The sequence below is a fragment of the Anopheles bellator genome, chromosome 2 (genome assembly GCF_943735745.2).
Source record: "Anopheles bellator chromosome 2, idAnoBellAS_SP24_06.2, whole genome shotgun sequence".
Lineage (NCBI taxonomy): Eukaryota > Metazoa > Arthropoda > Insecta > Diptera > Culicidae > Anopheles > Anopheles bellator.
The window spans coordinates 32,683,264-32,699,687 of record NC_071286.1 but is presented as its reverse complement, the minus strand read 5'-3'; the positions used below and the strand labels follow the sequence as shown (position 1 = coordinate 32,699,687).

Sequence of the window (16,424 nt, the reverse complement as noted above, 5' to 3'; positions counted from 1 at the left end):
GTACCAACCCCCAAAACAAATGGGCTGGACAGAAGCCCAGGGGCAGCGACGGTCCATCGCGATCCTTATCAGCGATTCTGACCGGCCCGACGGCCATTCCGGACGGTAGTAGCCGAACCCGTCGGTCACACTGCTGCCTTTAGTCTTCGAGTACCACTCGTCGGCGTTACAACGGAAAGCCACTCGTCGCTGGAACCATATCGTTCGTGATACTTGGCGGAATATCCCGCATTTAGACGTTGGTTACTGAGCGTGAAGTTCCCGATCCTGAAACGGTTTGAGTACGCGACAAGAGAATAAGAAAAGACTATCATGAAGAACGTTGTGTGGGTATGCGTTATGTGCGTGCTGCTTAGTTTGACCTCCCTCGAAGCTGGGCCTCTTCGCTGGTGGTTCCGCTGGTGGCAACTTCAACGCAATCCGCCCACCAGCTCCAGTCTCATCTTCGAAGACTGCGGTAAGTGAACAATCCAGGCCAAAGTCCAACGAATCGGGCCGGGATTGTACTGGTGAATTGCCGGAAAAAACGTCACGCTACAAGATTGATCGTCACCCATTAACCGCCTTTCGGACGGTACGAAGATAAGTGGTGCCGGAGGTACGAATAAAAAGCGCCTCAAGACGGGTTTGCCGTGTGGATTGGTTATTATTGCGGAGTATCGTAGAAAATTATTTTGGTCGAGATTAAGAAACAACAAATACTCACGTTAACGAGTACGGTTCATTCATAAACCGTGTACCGAGTTTGAATTTCGCACAAATTGACTGTGATTTTTTGTACTCGTTGGATTCTAAAACGGAACGTACGATTTGTGCCCCTGAAGGAACAAAGTGCAACAGGACAAAACTCAAACGCAATTTTGGCTGAAAAGACGTAATAGTATTCTGTGGAAGCATGTTATCCATATCTTATGAGAGTCCTCATATTTAGAAACATTGAAAGATGCAATTGCGCATTGGGACCATTCTGTGCACATTACTAACGATGTGGAATTATTCTTCCATTTTGTTTTATTTTTAATCAGGCACCAAATATGACGTCCTATCGATAAATTTGTCCAGCTGTAGTGCCGCACCATGCACGATGCAACGTGGAACGACCGTCGGGGTTAAGGCTGAATTCACGGCAAACGGTAAGTACGTAAGCGTCGCTCTGGCAATAAAACAAAATCATTCCATCGACCATTAATTGAAATCTGAGCTTACTGCCCACGCAGATGTGTTACGAAGTGACCACGCTTGGTGTCTCGAGTGGCGCTTTGGCAATAAAAACTTTACGGTCGCGACCATTAACTATTGATCAAATATTTGTACTAACGTAACTTTATTTTTGCTCTGATATTCCTATCCTATTTTCCGCTTTAAGGCGCCTCGACGGATAGTATTCTGAAACATGAAGCTTACTTCATTCTAAATAACGTTAAAACGAAGGCCACTATCACTCCGACTACTTGTGAGGGCTCTGTTTGCCCATTGCAGGGATCTGCGGGCCTGTTGTTTTCTGCTGATATCTACGTCAATCCTAGTCTGCCTCCGGTAAGTTTCTCGAGTGCCTGGCAAGTTAGTAGGACACCGGACTAATCACATGCTCTGCTAACTTCGTATTCCCCAGATTACTGGAAAGCTGCGCTGGGAGCTAACAAATAGCAAGGGCGATACTTTGCTCTGTTATCAACTGCCGGTGTGCATCGCCTAACTTCCGGAAAGACATCGGAAAACGCTTTACGGTGCGTTTATAACAACACCCAAAGAATCGATTGAGATTATAAGAATTCCGCCGGAAATCAAATTACAAATGCGGGCTGGAAACACTTATGTTGTGTTTTCAATGGTGAAATAAAGAAATTGATGATTTTTACATTTTGTTCCAATAGTTTTCATGCGATCAGCGATAGCAAGAACCACGTTCGAACTAATCATGTGAAAGCGATAACGGTGTGGCGAAGATCTTTTCTATAGATTTTCTTTTCGACGATACATTAACAGCTCTGCTACACAATGACTCAGGCAGTAATGCAATCTCACGTTCAATTTTGTCATCATTTTTGAAAGATAATTTCAAATTATTTTTTCAATTCCAATCTCAAGTTTTTTTTTCTTTTTTTTCATTGCTTTGATAAGCAAAGTTCACATATAGGTGGCGCTGACTCAAATTTTTTCGAACACTTTGCTCGTTTTAATTTGAATTGTGACGGTTTTAAAACAAACCCGTCCAACAAACGAATTAATCGAATCCTTATAGTTACATTATTTCGGCTAAAAATCGTGTAACCATCGTGTCATTACAACGGACGAACGTTATGAACGAACAAAGTATCACGCGTGTCGTGTGAACTTTGTTTAAATAGAAGTTGCACTAAATTTTAAAGAAAGATATAGGGAATTAATTAATATTTCGTGTCAGATAACAAATAACATTTAACAGTTATTACAATTTAGTAATATACTGAAAAATAAATTATGAATGCAATCTTCACAATCTTTCAGCAGTTGGTACTCTCTTCGTTTTACTAAACAAATCTAACTAAGACTAATAACTAGTCGATGAAGGAACATGTTTACGTGCCGTTATGTAAGCGTTTGAACAACACAACCACCTTTTTTTTACAATACAGTTTTTTGGATCTTCCTATATTGTTTTTCACAGTAATCAAATGTGTTAAAACATTCAATACGAATGATAAATCGCTGGTAAATAACAATACTACATCCCTATTGCTACTCTCCGAGATATTCCGTAAATAACTATAACTGTTCTGACAAGTTCAATGACACTGGAATGAATCGAGTTTTGCCACTTTTTCTTATCAATCCAATCCTGACTAATTACGATGGCACGTCACGCCTCTCAAGACGCGAAAGTACGGGTTTTCTACACGAACACGTGTTATAAGTTCTTGAAACTCACTTAGTAGTGCCGGTAAGCATTGCCTGGCTCCTGTATTTAAGCACTTGTGCCACACAATTCACAGTTACTTGTTAACTACCGCTGCTCAATCGCACAATCAACCACTATGCAGCTGGTAGTGAGTTTGTTTGCAGTTTGCCTACCCGCCCTGGTGCTCGCCGATGTGATCGCAGTGCAAAAATGTAAGATTAGGGAGAGATACCTTTCATTTGCTGCTTGTCTAACTCGCACGCTCTATCACAGGCACCGAAGGAGCCCTACCTACGTCGGTTGACGTTGCCGGTTGCCATTCTGCTCCGTGCGACCTACCAAAAGGACACGATGCGAAAGTCATGGTAGACTTCACTGCCAGCAGAACTCTGAGCGCACTTCGACCGGAAGTGCATGCCAGCTTCGGCGGTTTGTCGGTGCCGTTTGTGCTGCCGAGCGATCGTCAAGACGCGTGCAAATGGCTGGTTGGAGGCCAGTGTCCCGTATCGGTAAAGGAAGACGTCACCTACGAACTGCAGCTTCCGGTGCTTAGCAGCTACCCAACGCTTAGTCTCACGGTGGAACTGAAGCTGGTCGATCAAAACCAGGACGTTGTGACGTGCTTCCAGCTAGATGCTAGAGTGGTTTAACATAAACTCAAGCGCATGTAATAAATTAATGGTTGACTCAGCAAATAGCAGAATTTTATTTTAAACTAGGAGCGACAACCACTTGGGCATCAACAAGGAAACAGGCGACGGACTGACTGTCCTGGTCAACGATGTCAATTTCAATTACAAGACTGACCAAGGGGTAGATTGACAGGACCGGAATCGTCAGTCTGTAAGTGACGTCCTCGTTCGGGCTCAGTGGACAGGACGATCCTTCCAGCCAGTTGCAGGTGGCAGCGAACTCAGCCGGCAGCGGGTAGGGCGCAGTGATACCGAGGGCCGTTGCCGTTGGAACTGTCGTCATGTTGTACACGGCACGATCTGTCGAAACGAGGGATAAGTGTTTATTAGTACCTTACTGGTGCTACTTTCTTCCCCGTAGACTTACCGGCGGTGAAGCTGATGTGAGCAATTACATCTTGACCGCGCACCAGGTTGCAAGGGGCAGCAGTGCAGCCGTCAATGGCAACGTCAAAGGGTTCCGGGCGACCTCCCGTGCAGACGCGATGGATGCTTCCATACACCAGAGCTGGGACGAGAGCAATCAGCAGCAGAGCGCGGATCATCTTTGCTTCGGGTGGGTAGCCGTTCGCGGAAGGTTCGCTGAGTGGGCTGATGTGGTTACTGCAACTGCACCGAGGCGTCTAATTGCACGATTTTTGGCACTCGTTTTTATATGCCCACCGTCCGCAGACGCTGGCCATTTTTCGGTCTGCGCTCGTTCGTACAAACTGACCACTATGTTAATCTATGGTTACGCACGAACGGCCTATGTACTGCCAGAAATCGCAACTCGGCTGTTCGTTCTTTGCCCCAACTTGGTCTTCACGTTTTTCTCTTCTGCGGTGGCTTCCGTGATAATAATCGCCATAATCGATTTATGGCCGCGAACAGGTGGCAACTTCAAGTGTTGCAAGGTAGTTATCGCATTACTGCCAGCTGGTCTCCCTTTTGTGCAGGGATGAGACGTGGTTTACGAAATCGGTCGCTACCTGGATCTGGATGTCACTCCTGAATCACGATAAGACTGCCTACGCTAATTGGCGGCAATACCGGGCAAACCCCACGATTCTTTACGCAAACCCAGGCATAACCCAGGAGGAGTATAATTGCATAGTTTCGAGAAAACTGCACTCTAATAGGACTCATGCGTTTCGATAGAATTTAATATAAATGTGTTGAATATGGTAGTATTTTATAACATTCGTTTATAGCGATTCCTTTTGTTGAAATGTTTTGCTAGGTAACAACTGCTGATGCAACGGAAAGAACGAGGCGAAAGAACTTTTTCAAAGAGACATTATTACCGTTACGGCATATAAAGTATATTTGAAGGAGCAACGACTACCCCGAACGAATCGTACCGTGTGATTCGTAACTGAAACAATTGCGGATGCGCCACGTGCCTCAAAACATCGCCGATTGAATGTTTGAAATTGAGTGCGCTTCTGACACATAGGTGGCGCCACCATCAACGGGCCTGAACTTGCAATTGAAATTTTATAACAAATCGCACCCGCATGATTAGCGATCGAACACTGCAATTTATGCACTTTCATTCCACGAAACAGCATTATGCCCATCAGCAGTGAATAAAACGAAAGTAAATCTCGAAGTTGGTATGAAAACAATGATCGATATTTATTACTAAAATTATCACAAGCAACACTTAACCAACGACCACACGGGCGTCGACCGCGAAACAGGCATGAGTTCGCGTTTCCTCATCGATCACACTAACTTCAACCACGAGCGTGACCAGCGGATAGATTGGCAGAACCGGCATGCTGAGCGTGCTGGAGATGTCTTCGCCCTGACTGATGGGGCACTGGCTGCCCACTAGCCAGTTGCAGGCCGCAGCACGATCTGGTGGCAATTCATAGGGAGCAGTGATGCCCAGGGCCGTCGCGACAACGCGGTATTGCAGATTTTGGGCGGCGAATGCTATAACATAAAATTGTACACCGTCAGTACTTTCTGTAGAATGAACCCACATCCAGTTCGCTTGACTGTGGGCAGGTTAACTTACGCGCTTGGAAATCTAGCTCCATCCATATGTCGCTGCCACGGATCAGCTCGCAAGGCATCTGAGTGCAGCCGGTGAGTGTGACACTGGTAGGATGGGGCCGATTATTCGAGCAGGGGTGCGTTACAAGCGCTTCCGTTAGACTGGCGCAGGCAACGACGGCTACTAGTAGGACTGCGAACCGGAACATTTTGATAGGATGCGTTTAACTGCGGTGCTGACCTAGCGTTCCCTTCGTGGCTTTCAGTTCAACTGGAGGCCGCAATGTACTTGACTGTCCTGGGCGCCGGTTCGCATGTTTTTATACTCGGTACAAACCACCTTGGCCAAGGAAACTAATCTTATCCGAAACGAGGGCAGGTGTTCGGACACCTGCAAGATGTTGCTGGTCAGTTATCGTCGTGGCGCGAATATCTTGCCGGGTCGAGAGACTTCAGTACTTCTAATTTAATGAACACCTGAGCCGTACGCACGCTGACCGACTCACCGGCCGGCGGAACAATCGAATCGATAAGACAAACGATGTCTTCACGTTTTTCGGCACCAACCACGTGTGAGTGCTAAAGTTCTCCCTACTTATCACTCAGACGGCGATCTCAGATGTATACGAAGATGTACAGCAATGTACGGGCCGCTTAATCGTTCTTCAAATGCGGCGTGACACAGCGATTTGGCCGAACCCGAAGGTGACGAATTCATTCACGAATGCTATTGCCAATCTTTCACTCGCGTTGTTTGCTGTTGAATCGTTTCTGACGCCCCGCATAACGAAAGGCGGAAAACGGTTTCGAGCAGATTTTGAATTTTGGGGAAAACCGTTGGGTTGGAGCAAAGGAATCCTGTTGCCATCCTGCTTCGAGGGCGATGACAAAATGGACTTTGCCGATAGCTATGTTTTTGGAGTGCATAAGGCATATGAAGATTACAGAATTCAGCTATCGGTAAAGCTGTTTTTAGGGTATTTTGGTCTATGACGAATAAGTATTAAATGCAATATGTTACCAGCTCGTAATTAACGGCAAAAAAATGAATAGAATCAACTGCTTGGAAGGTTGACGGTTTTAAATGTGGTTGTTCTACATTCTCTCGTCTGGTCGATTTGTAGCATTCCTCTACACCATTTTATTGCAAAATAAAATGTACAAAGAAAAGCTTATGAAATATATTTTCTTTTTATTGAGCTTTGAGGTACGAAGCCACAACAAGTGCGGCACGATCTATGTCAGCGTTACAGTGGCCGCAAAGCAAACGGCCACCTGGCCACCGTCCCCGGTTATTTCGAACTCCATTCTGACCGTGACACCCGTAAGCGGAGCCTCGACCGGTGCAGCGGCACTGAGGGTAACGGTCTGACCGGAAGCCAGCGGGCAAGACGTGTCGATGTGATTGCAACCGTTACGCAGATGGGCCGGAAGCTCGTACGGAAGGAACAGCCCATGGAGCGTGGCGGTCGCATCCACCGTAAGGGTGTTGGTGGAGAATGTCGGCGCAAACCGGACGCTGAAGTTAAAGTTTGACTGATTCGGTACGGTGCACGGAAGGACGCTACACCCTGGGATGATGACTTCCTGCGGTCCCGGTCGGTTGTCGGAACCTGGAACCGGACAAATGGAAAAACTTTACCGGGCCGACCGGCCGACCTAGAAGGACCACAATTGTACTCACATTGCAGAGTCGTCAGTCCGTGGGCCCGTGCGACCAAAACCACCAACACAAGCGCTACGATTTGTCGGAACATCTTGAAGGCCTAGCGTGCCACTGCCGCTCGTCGAGTAGCCGCAAGTCCTTAAGGCTGCGCCGCCGACCGGATAAACCCAGCTGCTGATCTGGCTGATAAGAGATAAGATACGCTCCATGTCTGGCTTAAACCGATAGGAAAGGCTTCTCGAATGCAGGATTTTCAGGGCAAAAAACTGTTTATTGCAAACGGGGTACGTGGTGGCTTGACATGGTCAGTTAGTTGCCACGCTACGCGGCGACAATTTGTGCGGACGATCGGAAGCAGAACAGCGGTTCTCCGTTGTCGTCCGTCAGCTGTAGCTGCAGATCGACCGTGATACCGGCGAACGGGGCGGCCGCCGGTGTGCTCAGGTGGTAGTTTATGAACTCACCCTGCGCCACCGGGCAGCTGCCGGCTTCGAAGAAGTTGCACGCATTCTGCTGGTTGGCTGGCAGCTCGTACGGAACGCGGAAGTCACCCAAGAAGATCTCCAAGGCGGCCCCGACCGTGTTGGAGGCGCGCGGTGACAGAAAATCACAGTCCATATCGACCATTCCGCCGATCGGGATCACGCACGGTTCCGCCGCACAGCCCACAACACGGACGTCCTGCGGAATCGGTGCATTGTTGGGACCTGCCGCAAGAACCGGCTCGTTACTATCGAACTACACGATCCGACCTCGGGTCACTGGTCCGTCACTTACATGGCCGCACCGCTAGTCCGAGGGCGAGCGCCGGGAGCAGAGCTACAACGAGCAGACACTTCATTTCGGCAGAGCTTCGGATCGCTGTACCTTCCGTTGCGCTCGGCGAAGGATGGACACTGTAGTTTCGGTTGCTGTAGGGCGGGGTTTTTATTAACAGTAGTGGTTTATGCCACAGCGATCGCGGTTTATCTTATCGTCTACGCCATTTGGCTATTGTGAACCCCTGGTGCCCTTTGTCAACGCCAATCCTATCACTAATCAAGGGTAAACCATGCGATAAATTCTAAACAGGCAGCTGCTAACGTCACGCACCCGAAATGTATGCTGTTATCTTAAATTATGGCCCCTGATTAGATAGTTTAATGTAAACTAATTGCAATCATTGATGCAGCTGTAAGATGCAATTCTTCGAGGTGCAGCTCACCCTAGCGATCTTTATTATATCAGCAATCAAACGGCGAGCAGACAGAATTATGGTTGATTATTGCCATCAGGAGGTCAGCAGGAGAAATTGTGGAAACGTTTTAAAACCGCCATACTGCCAGTTAGAACAATGTAGGGCTCTCTCCTTTCAAGCCCTACACGACCTCTGATTGATTCCGTGGGCCAACACCGGCACCGAACGCCTGGGATCGCCTTCAGCATTCTGGTTAAAAGCTCACTTTGCAAAGTGCACTTTTTCGGATCTTGATAATCACCAACCGAACGGAGTGCCTTTTTGTGGCTGCTTGCATCAGCGCACCAGTTTCAATCGGATATTGTTATGGAAGCCAATCTTATCACATCGCTTACCGTAACACCATGACGGCGTGCTGGGTCCTTATCACATATCAGCCAACAGCTGCTTGCATTCATTCCGGTACCGGCTTCCCGTAGCATAGGCGAGGCGAAATACAGCTAATCGGCAGCTTTCTTTTTTCCGCTTTGGCGTGTCTCTATTTCTGTATATCGCTCCCTACGATCCTCGCTCGGATCCTCATGGCGCAATCCGATTCGATAGTCTGTCTTGGTTTGATAGCCTAATCGCTGAATCATGAGCGGCACAATGAATACGTTCGACAACCATAACCAATCGCAATTTGTTTCAACTTAGCCCTTCAGCAGTATACGTATCGCAAAGTTGAGCGAACTGCTTACTTACTTGCCCAAGCAGGATGCAAGCAGAAAAGTGCATTTCGGTGCATGAAATAACTAAATGAACCCAAACACCATCGAGTGTAACCAAAGGATGAGCTTTTCTCGAAACCCAATTTCTAGCGTTAAACAACCTCCCGGTGTGTGGCTAAACTGGGTCACGTCGCTAAATAAAATAAACAACCCGTATGAAACTGATCCTCGTACCCTGCGGGAGCAAAACTATTCTGTAAAGGAATCGAGGTCCGCATCATTTTGCACCGTGTTCGACCCGGTTTCTTTTTTGTTTCGTTCTCACAATCCTAAGCATAATCATGTTGCCCGGGCACGGCCTCAAAAGTTGGTAATCAGAGACGATAATGGTAATTACCGCCGACCACGAGCGCTCACGCTCCGAAGGCAGGAAAAGTCCGGTCCGGCGGGCCGTTGTGTTTGGTCGCCGGATTTGGCGTGTAATTGATACGATAAAATATTTGCTCAACTAAACGGCCACCAGGTACGGGGTGGGCCGTACCCAGGATTCCGGTTCGACTATGCGCGTGTTGACGGAAGGCTTCTAACGCTAACTGGCGAACTGGCGGAGGAACCGAAATCCTTTGCGCATTTTCGGGTGCTTCCCGCAACACCGATGAGCCGTAAGCCCCCGGCAAGTCCGTAATGCTCGGTTTTCCACGGGCGTCCCGCACGTGATATGCTAATGGGTGCCATCGGTTGGTCGATGTCTCCCGGTGTTCCCCGGAAGCGAACGCTCCGTTGCTGACCACAACCGCCAGTGGTAAGACTTTTTCCATTAAAGCATACGGAATTATGCGTCAATAATTGATGCGACATTATGACGGCCACCCTGCGACGCCCGCAATAACCAGAATGCTGTCGGAGCTTACTTTGGCCAGCAATCCTTAACGGCGTGACTCTGGATGCTTGAACCACAAAGGAGGATGCTTGAGGACTGAATAACCACTCTCTCAGGACACCGATTGGCCGTGTAGATTGGTCCTTTTAGAACGCTCGCAACACATGAGCCTAAAATTACTATGAAACGTTAAAATCATCACATGTAGAGTAACAGCACATTTCGCGATTGTTTAATGCGCAATTTTAGCCAATAACCGGAGCTCATCGTCTTCTTTGAGGTCCTTTTCCTAATTTAAACTCCGCAACCGTTTAGAGGATTATTGGTAATTTCTTTCGAGTCCTTGAGGGAAACTACCAGACTAAGCGTTGCAGTTTGGGCCCGTTGTCACGGTTTATGAATATGCATTGACTTGTTGAAAATTGTTGCGCTCCTGTGCGCTGCGATTCAATTTACAGCTAAATTGGAGAGGAGCGAAAATTCCGGCCATCTTGCTACACGCTCGACGGCTAATTTTCAATATTTATGCAAAAACGTTAACCCGGGAGTCCTTCTTCTCGTCCGAACCCCTCCAAACTCGGCAGCTTCGCGAGGCAGCCACAGGTCCACACCAGCTTCAGCTGACCTGGGCCGTAGGTACGTCGTTACCAGGACAGCTTCTGAGTGCGTATCGCCTGGAGCGTCTACCCTTTCGAAGTGCCGTGCAGGCACTTCGCCGGTCCTAGCCGAGGGACGGGTACAGCCTCGCGAACGCGCCCCCTGATCTTTACTGCCAAACGGTTTGCGGGCCTTCGCCCGGGTTAATAGGTTTCGGGCACGTGATAAACAAAACGTCCTCAGCGGCAGAGTTTGTTTTCCATAAAGTGTGTCGGTTTTTATTTTTCGCACACCAGCCACTGACTGCGCCTAACCTAGCCTGCAGGGTACCCCTGCCGGGTTCTGTACCTTCTCCGTGCGCCGGCTGCTTTTAAAACAAGGTCTAAGGTTCCTCAGTATGTACAGGTTCTGTTCCCGATTTGACTGCGCGTGCATGTGTTCCGCCCACCGCCGCTCCTTAACCCTATATGTACACAGCGTCCTTATCGTGTATCCTTATCCTCCTACCACCTTATCCGAATGTCAACATTAAGATTAACCAGTGCGTCAACGAGTAAAGTTAAATAAACGATTAAATTAAACGGACGAAAAACAATGGGAAGCCGAACAATCCGGGCCTTAGAAGGCCGGCGCACAGTCACAGCAGAAGTTGACGGGCCGATCCTCCCAGACCCACAGCTCACACAGCCCGCCCGGCACATCGTCGACGTCCAGCTGGTTCCGCAGCCGGTCGCTCTGGACGCACTGGCCGGTCCGGCGGTGCAGGATCTTCACCAGGAACGAGCGCGGCTGGCAGGTGTAGTGGCCGTACCAGCAGTTCTGGCGCGTGCACTCTACCGACCGCAGAAACCGCGGGAAGTAATCCGGCCCCAGGTCCGTCCACCGGATCTTCGACTCGCACTCCCAAGGTCGCGGGCTACCGCCGGTGACCTTCCGCGCGCGGCTCTTACCGTCGTACGAGCGCTTCCCGCGCGACGGTGACGGCGACGTCTCCGTTTCCGCGTCCGTCCGTGTCGCCTGCTCGACCATATCGTGTAGCACTGCGTTGAACAGGTCGCGCCTGGTGCGGGCCGCCCCGGGCGCACTGTACGGTATCGCTTCCAAGACGTGGTTCACCTCCCAGGCCGGTTTGTTGCTCGGCTCCGGCCGGTACTTGTCGTCGACGTAGAACGGTAGAAACGGTTCCGAGTTCCGCTTGGCACTGCTCGCCATACCTGCCCGCTGCTCGCCGGTGCCGGCCATCGTCCCATCGTCACCGTCGTCCGCTATCGGCGGTTCTTCGATGCTCATGTAGCGCGGGTTGAAGGCGGCACCCAGCAGCTCGATCAGCACCAGCGTCGGGAGCTGCTGGCAGGACGAGTTTTTCCCGCGCCCCACGTCCCCGTACAGTTTCGCCAGAAAGCTGTACTCGTTGCCCCGACCGCTGTCCACGGCACGGCCGGCACACTGGTGTGCTGTCAACAGGAACGCCGCGACCAACAACAGCAACGCTTCCGTCATCGTGGATCGTCTCGTACTCGCTTGAAGGTGGGTGCTTTTGGCTTCACTCGATCGTCCGTCGATCGACGGGTTCGCTCATAACACGACTCAACTTTCGATGGGACGCACCACGCACTGGGTCAGGATTGTTGCGTTGACAGCGCGCTTTGCTACAGTTGGACTATCGAGAGTGTAATGAAAGTTCCGATGCGATCTCGACGGTGCCGAATTCGGTGGCAGACTGGCGAGCTTGTCTGGGTGCCCTCGAGGGGTAATGATCGTGTGTTTTATAGTACCTCCGGAACAACTGCACCGTCTCGCTTGCGCCCACGACCGGGGTAGTTTGCTCCGCTGGCTTCCTGGGCTCTGCTGGGCCCGACGACGCACATCCAACCACCACCAGCACACGAGTGATCAGCGCACACTACCTGACGCATTCCCGTGCCGATCGACAGACGGGTTCGGGCCAAATTGCCTGACGGGACCTTCGGTTTCTACCTGTGTTCCGTTTGGCCACCTTTCCACGGTGCCCTTTCCACGGGTACCCCTTTATCCGAAGGGAGGGCGTTGTTTGTTTACTTTGCAAACGACTTTGACGTTTCGCTTTGAACCACCGTTACGGCCGTAACCACGGGTTACGGCAACGCAGGTATCCGTTCCTGGGGTTCCTGATGCTCTGGGCGCAACGGTGTGGACACCCACGGCAATGGCCGGATCCTCCCCCAAACACGACCATACCTCTGTACGCCATCACCTCCGTCGGGGCAAGAGTTGGCGGCGAAACAATGGCCGGGGCATTAACTTTGCGGTAACCTTGCATGCGCCACGGGTCATCTGTCCCGGTGCTACTCCGGCTGCTGTTAAGTGTAAAAATTAACTTTAAATTACGAGGATTCCCCGCGCGAAAGCATCCAGCTCTCGGATTCTCCCGGATTCGCGAGTGGGGTTTTCGATGAGTCGAAAATTTTGCAACACTCCCGATGGGGCCCGATGGCGCGCCGGAAGGTTGCCGAGTGGCGTGTGCTTTACAAATTTGATCGGATTAGTTTCGGTTGAAATCTTCAAAAATCCTGTCAGACGCTGTGTCTGGTTCACTCATCGTTCTATCTAGCTGTGGGAAGCCCCCTCTCATCGACATCCTGTGCAGGAGTGGCAACATTGTCGCAAAATTATTGAATTTACCGATTTCCCATCGATTTCCCGTCGGGCACACGGTGACACGGAATGTGCGGATAAATTTAATCTTCCGCGCCATTGTGCACCGCCCCGTGCGTTGTGATCTTTTCCTTTCCTTCTTTTCGGCGGACGTCTTTCAATGGCACTCCGTTTGATGCGCACCGCTTTCAAAGCGGATCCGCCGAGTAATTCGATTCCCATTTCACCCGATTCCGTCCGTCTTAAGCTGCACACGAATTGGCACACGGGTTTTCTTGCGACGGCTGCTGGCGTGTGACGGTGTAAAAATTGATTTCCAAGAAAGGTTTCGCACCACGGTCTGTCCTCCGGGGGGGAAGGTTTCCGGAGGAGGGCCCGCTGGAGTCGTTGCTATTTCTCGCTCCGCTCGTAATGTAATATTTCAAGCATTAATTTGCCACCGCCGCGGGCGCCTCGAGCGCACAGGTGAGAGCTTTCATTAAATTCATTACTTCTCACACATGACCCGCAAAGGACACTCGCTTCCAGGGGTTAAGTTTTATTTCTTTTCCGCACGCCATCGGGGTGCACGCCAATTACAGGTGGCCAGCCGTACAATTGTGCGAATTAAAAACGTATGTTTTTATGCGCCGATATGTCACCGCGCTACGAATTGCTGCGCTCTGACGGAGCAGCCTTGACGTCCGACGTCCTTTCGTCTCCAGCGTTGACGGAAACGGAAACCACGGGCCTTTGGCTAATTAAATTCCACATCATCCGGTCGCACCTTTCGGAAGGGGTTGGTGCCAATTTGTGACACGAACCACGGGCGTCGGTCGGACGTTCGATTGTTTGCTGTCATTAGTTGGAGTAAGTCGGGAATCTCTTCCCGGACGGAGCAGCACGCGAAGGGCCAAACAGCTGTTGAAGATAGAGCCAGTAAGTTCATTACTCATACGCTAAAGTAGCTGAAAATCCGAAACAATGGGCGACAATAATCAAAGGGTGAGCTAAACATTGGGCCAAAAAATAGTTTTTAGCCGGTTCTTGGCATGCAGATGCAGTTTTACTGGTTTTCACGTGCCTATGTAAGTGGCCAAAAACGATTGGAAGACGATAATTGGAACACTACTTCGTACACGTAAAAAATTAAATAAAAACAGTAAATAGTGAAGTACAGGAGAAACGTTAGACCAGGAAATGTTAGGTTAGTCATTACTGAAGAGATTCGCGCCAGGGTATCTCTAGGACGACCTCACTCTCGTGCAACGTATGCATCTCGTCAGGCTCCGGTAGGCTGGTCATGTCATGAGAATGGCGGAAGGAAATCCAGTCCGCAAAGTATTCTTAGACTGTTCGCAGCGGACAGCGACAGCATCGATTGCGAAACAGGTTTCGTGTGTTTCGAATTTTTTCCGTTCTAATGAAACACTTAACAACTCAAGCAACAAGCATCAAAATGGTAAAGAATACATTTAGCACCTCAACCAAGAATAGGTCGATTGAATGTCAACACTCACTGAAATGCGTCACGTCAATAATCAAACATTTTTTTCCAGCTACAATAAACAACTGATGCATGCAGAAACCGAAAGGCCCGTTGACCTACAACAGTATCGTTTGTCAGTAAATCACAACACATTTTCCGGCAGGTTCGACGCTATGTTTCGCCGACCCCTTTGCTCGTCCCTCCCAACGGCACAGCGGCCAACATCTCAATCGCAACCCTTGTTGTTTACACGCACCGTTTCCTGTTCCGTGCTCAATTAGCCATCTAAAACATCCGCACGCTCCCCTAGGGTCCAGGGTCGTCACCCCCCGGGATCCTTTCGGAAGCGACGCCTCTTATGTGTATGTTTCCGGGAATGTTAAAGCTGGGGTGCAAAACCAAGAGCTATTTTATTTTCATTTTAAACTCGATTTCGCCAACGCCCGCCCCCGGTAAGGGCTGCCCCGAGCGGCTCGTTCGTTAGCGCTCTTCTTCTTCGGTGGATTTCCACTTTGCCCGGGAAAGTGTGCCATAGTGTCGATCGGGGAAAATAGCGGGAAAAGCGGCGTGGTCGGTGGTGGTGTCTGGTGCGAACAGATCCGTTGCAATCTGTTGCATCGATGTGCCGCCTGGACGAAAAGTCAATTGATTGTGACGATGATAATGATTATGCTAATGAGCTTGTTAAACTCGGTGCTTCGCTCATTCCGAGCGGCCAAATTAGCGTCTCCAGCACCGATCAGCACGGTTGAAGCGGCAATTGATTGTAGCCGGTTCACAGGGTGGTTCAGCGTTAGTGTCAAGTGCAATCATTGCCATGTCCGAACCGAAACCGACCGTCGATACGACACGGAAAACAATTCTCCGCTGTTTGGGGAACGAACGAACCGAACGATGAGTGGAAAATTACGGCCCAGGGAAGAGCACCTTCCAGACGGGTCTCTCGAAGAATGTCTGCCAGGAAAGACTGCGGTATCGGCTTGACAAAACATTTATCTTGCTGCAGGAAATCATTCTTTTCCGATACGCCTGGAGGCATCGCAAGGGCTGCGAGGGAAAGAAAATTCTTCCAAAGACGCACGGCGTCCTGTGGGCATTGGCGGTTCCGGTCGACGAAAGCCGGAGAAAGTTCTCAATCCGCGGAACAATGGTTGATTGGCACTCTGCACCGTGGTGACGGTGGTGAAGCTACACAATGGCCAAAGCATAATCAAGCAACGGTCTGCAACGGATTACAGTCAGCCAGGCCCGGGAAGCCATACGCTAGAAGGAATATTAGTAGCGAAGAAGTTGAACTTCAGATAAGTTTTCGCAACCGACATCGATTGGAATAGAAATTCAAGCAGAATGCTTGGCATTTGTTTTTCGTTTTCATTGCGAGAGTTTCATTTTGCTATCCTTGTCTGTACTACATCGGCCCGGGACAGTTTGGCATGTTGGAGACATCATTGTTTGAGTTCTAGTAAATTGGCAATATTGAGTCCTGTACTAGACTAGGAAAGTTTAACAGTTTAAGGACAGTCTAAGAAATTAATCCTTGCGGCTCGTTGACCACGACTCGGCTTCAATTAATAAATAGAAAACTAAATAAACAAAATAAAAAATTAGCTTAAAGGACCGGCTAACTTTTGTGTGCGAATAATTGATTTTTTAAAGTTACTTAACGAAGAGAAGACTTAACACTACTGGTTAATTAAGTTAAACGCTATCATGATCCAGGTGTTCAATACTATCTG

At 49.4% G+C, this 16,424-nt stretch overlaps 7 protein-coding genes across 7 annotated transcripts; 2 read left to right on the top strand and 5 right to left on the bottom strand.

Annotated features, from left to right (window-relative positions):
• The first annotated feature begins 156 nt into the window (after nt 1-156).
• On the top strand, nt 157-1,834 carry LOC131210764 (NPC intracellular cholesterol transporter 2). The gene is made up of 4 exons (XM_058204057.1): nt 157-457; nt 1,026-1,133; nt 1,367-1,536; nt 1,613-1,834. The coding sequence occupies exons 1-4, from the start codon at nt 313-315 to the stop codon at nt 1,694-1,696; spliced, it is 507 nt and encodes a 168-aa protein (XP_058060040.1). The 5' UTR covers nt 157-312; the 3' UTR covers nt 1,697-1,834.
• A 1,153-nt stretch (nt 1,835-2,987) lies between these two features.
• Nucleotides 2,988-3,559, top strand: LOC131210708 (NPC intracellular cholesterol transporter 2-like). Its single transcript, XM_058203990.1, has 2 exons — nt 2,988-3,090; nt 3,152-3,559. The coding sequence occupies exons 1-2, from the start codon at nt 3,015-3,017 to the stop codon at nt 3,526-3,528; spliced, it is 453 nt and encodes a 150-aa protein (XP_058059973.1). The 5' UTR covers nt 2,988-3,014; the 3' UTR covers nt 3,529-3,559.
• A 24-nt stretch (nt 3,560-3,583) lies between these two features.
• LOC131207402 (NPC intracellular cholesterol transporter 2-like) lies at nt 3,584-4,115 on the bottom strand. The gene is made up of 2 exons (XM_058200014.1): nt 3,938-4,115; nt 3,584-3,870 (listed from the first exon to the last, which is right to left on the bottom strand). The coding sequence occupies exons 1-2, from the start codon at nt 4,113-4,115 to the stop codon at nt 3,584-3,586; spliced, it is 465 nt and encodes a 154-aa protein (XP_058055997.1).
• Nucleotides 4,116-5,218: 1,103 nt separating this feature from the next.
• On the bottom strand, nt 5,219-5,765 carry LOC131207401 (NPC intracellular cholesterol transporter 2 homolog a-like). The gene is made up of 2 exons (XM_058200013.1): nt 5,579-5,765; nt 5,219-5,493 (listed from the first exon to the last, which is right to left on the bottom strand). The coding sequence occupies exons 1-2, from the start codon at nt 5,763-5,765 to the stop codon at nt 5,219-5,221; spliced, it is 462 nt and encodes a 153-aa protein (XP_058055996.1).
• A 997-nt stretch (nt 5,766-6,762) lies between these two features.
• LOC131210945 (NPC intracellular cholesterol transporter 2-like) lies at nt 6,763-7,322 on the bottom strand. The gene is made up of 2 exons (XM_058204272.1): nt 7,241-7,322; nt 6,763-7,169 (listed from the first exon to the last, which is right to left on the bottom strand). Exons 1-2 carry the CDS (start codon nt 7,311-7,313, stop codon nt 6,793-6,795), a joined length of 450 nt encoding a protein of 149 aa, XP_058060255.1. The 5' UTR covers nt 7,314-7,322; the 3' UTR covers nt 6,763-6,792.
• A 221-nt stretch (nt 7,323-7,543) lies between these two features.
• Nucleotides 7,544-8,063, bottom strand: LOC131211159 (NPC intracellular cholesterol transporter 2-like). The gene is made up of 2 exons (XM_058204530.1): nt 8,000-8,063; nt 7,544-7,929 (listed from the first exon to the last, which is right to left on the bottom strand). Exons 1-2 carry the CDS (start codon nt 8,061-8,063, stop codon nt 7,544-7,546), a joined length of 450 nt encoding a protein of 149 aa, XP_058060513.1.
• A 2,958-nt stretch (nt 8,064-11,021) lies between these two features.
• LOC131207400 (protein trunk) lies at nt 11,022-12,086 on the bottom strand. Its single transcript, XM_058200012.1, has one exon. It carries the CDS (start codon nt 12,084-12,086, stop codon nt 11,205-11,207), a length of 882 nt encoding a protein of 293 aa, XP_058055995.1. The 3' UTR covers nt 11,022-11,204.
• Nucleotides 12,087-16,424: the final 4,338 nt, after the last annotated feature.

Coding starts and splice junctions, on each gene's coding strand:
- LOC131207402 (XM_058200014.1), bottom strand. CDS start 4,115: ATGATCCGCGCTCTGCTGCTGATTGCTCTCGTCCCAGCTCTGGTGTAT. Junction 3,871..3,937: donor TCACATCAGCTTCACCGCCG/GTAAGTCTACGG, acceptor TCGTTTCGACAG/ATCGTGCCGTGTACAACATG.
- LOC131207400 (XM_058200012.1), bottom strand. CDS start 12,086: ATGACGGAAGCGTTGCTGTTGTTGGTCGCGGCGTTCCTGTTGACAGCA.
- LOC131211159 (XM_058204530.1), bottom strand. CDS start 8,063: ATGAAGTGTCTGCTCGTTGTAGCTCTGCTCCCGGCGCTCGCCCTCGGA. Junction 7,930..7,999: donor CGGACTAGCGGTGCGGCCAT/GTAAGTGACGGA, acceptor TTCTTGCGGCAG/GTCCCAACAATGCACCGATT.
- LOC131210945 (XM_058204272.1), bottom strand. CDS start 7,313: ATGTTCCGACAAATCGTAGCGCTTGTGTTGGTGGTTTTGGTCGCACGG. Junction 7,170..7,240: donor CGGACTGACGACTCTGCAAT/GTGAGTACAATT, acceptor GTCCGGTTCCAG/GTTCCGACAACCGACCGGGA.
- LOC131210764 (XM_058204057.1), top strand. CDS start 313: ATGAAGAACGTTGTGTGGGTATGCGTTATGTGCGTGCTGCTTAGTTTG. Junction 458..1,025: donor TCTCATCTTCGAAGACTGCG/GTAAGTGAACAA, acceptor ATTTTTAATCAG/GCACCAAATATGACGTCCTA. Junction 1,134..1,366: donor GGCTGAATTCACGGCAAACG/GTAAGTACGTAA, acceptor TTCCGCTTTAAG/GCGCCTCGACGGATAGTATT.
- LOC131210708 (XM_058203990.1), top strand. CDS start 3,015: ATGCAGCTGGTAGTGAGTTTGTTTGCAGTTTGCCTACCCGCCCTGGTG. Junction 3,091..3,151: donor TGTGATCGCAGTGCAAAAAT/GTAAGATTAGGG, acceptor GCTCTATCACAG/GCACCGAAGGAGCCCTACCT.
- LOC131207401 (XM_058200013.1), bottom strand. CDS start 5,765: ATGTTCCGGTTCGCAGTCCTACTAGTAGCCGTCGTTGCCTGCGCCAGT. Junction 5,494..5,578: donor GGAGCTAGATTTCCAAGCGC/GTAAGTTAACCT, acceptor TTTATGTTATAG/CATTCGCCGCCCAAAATCTG.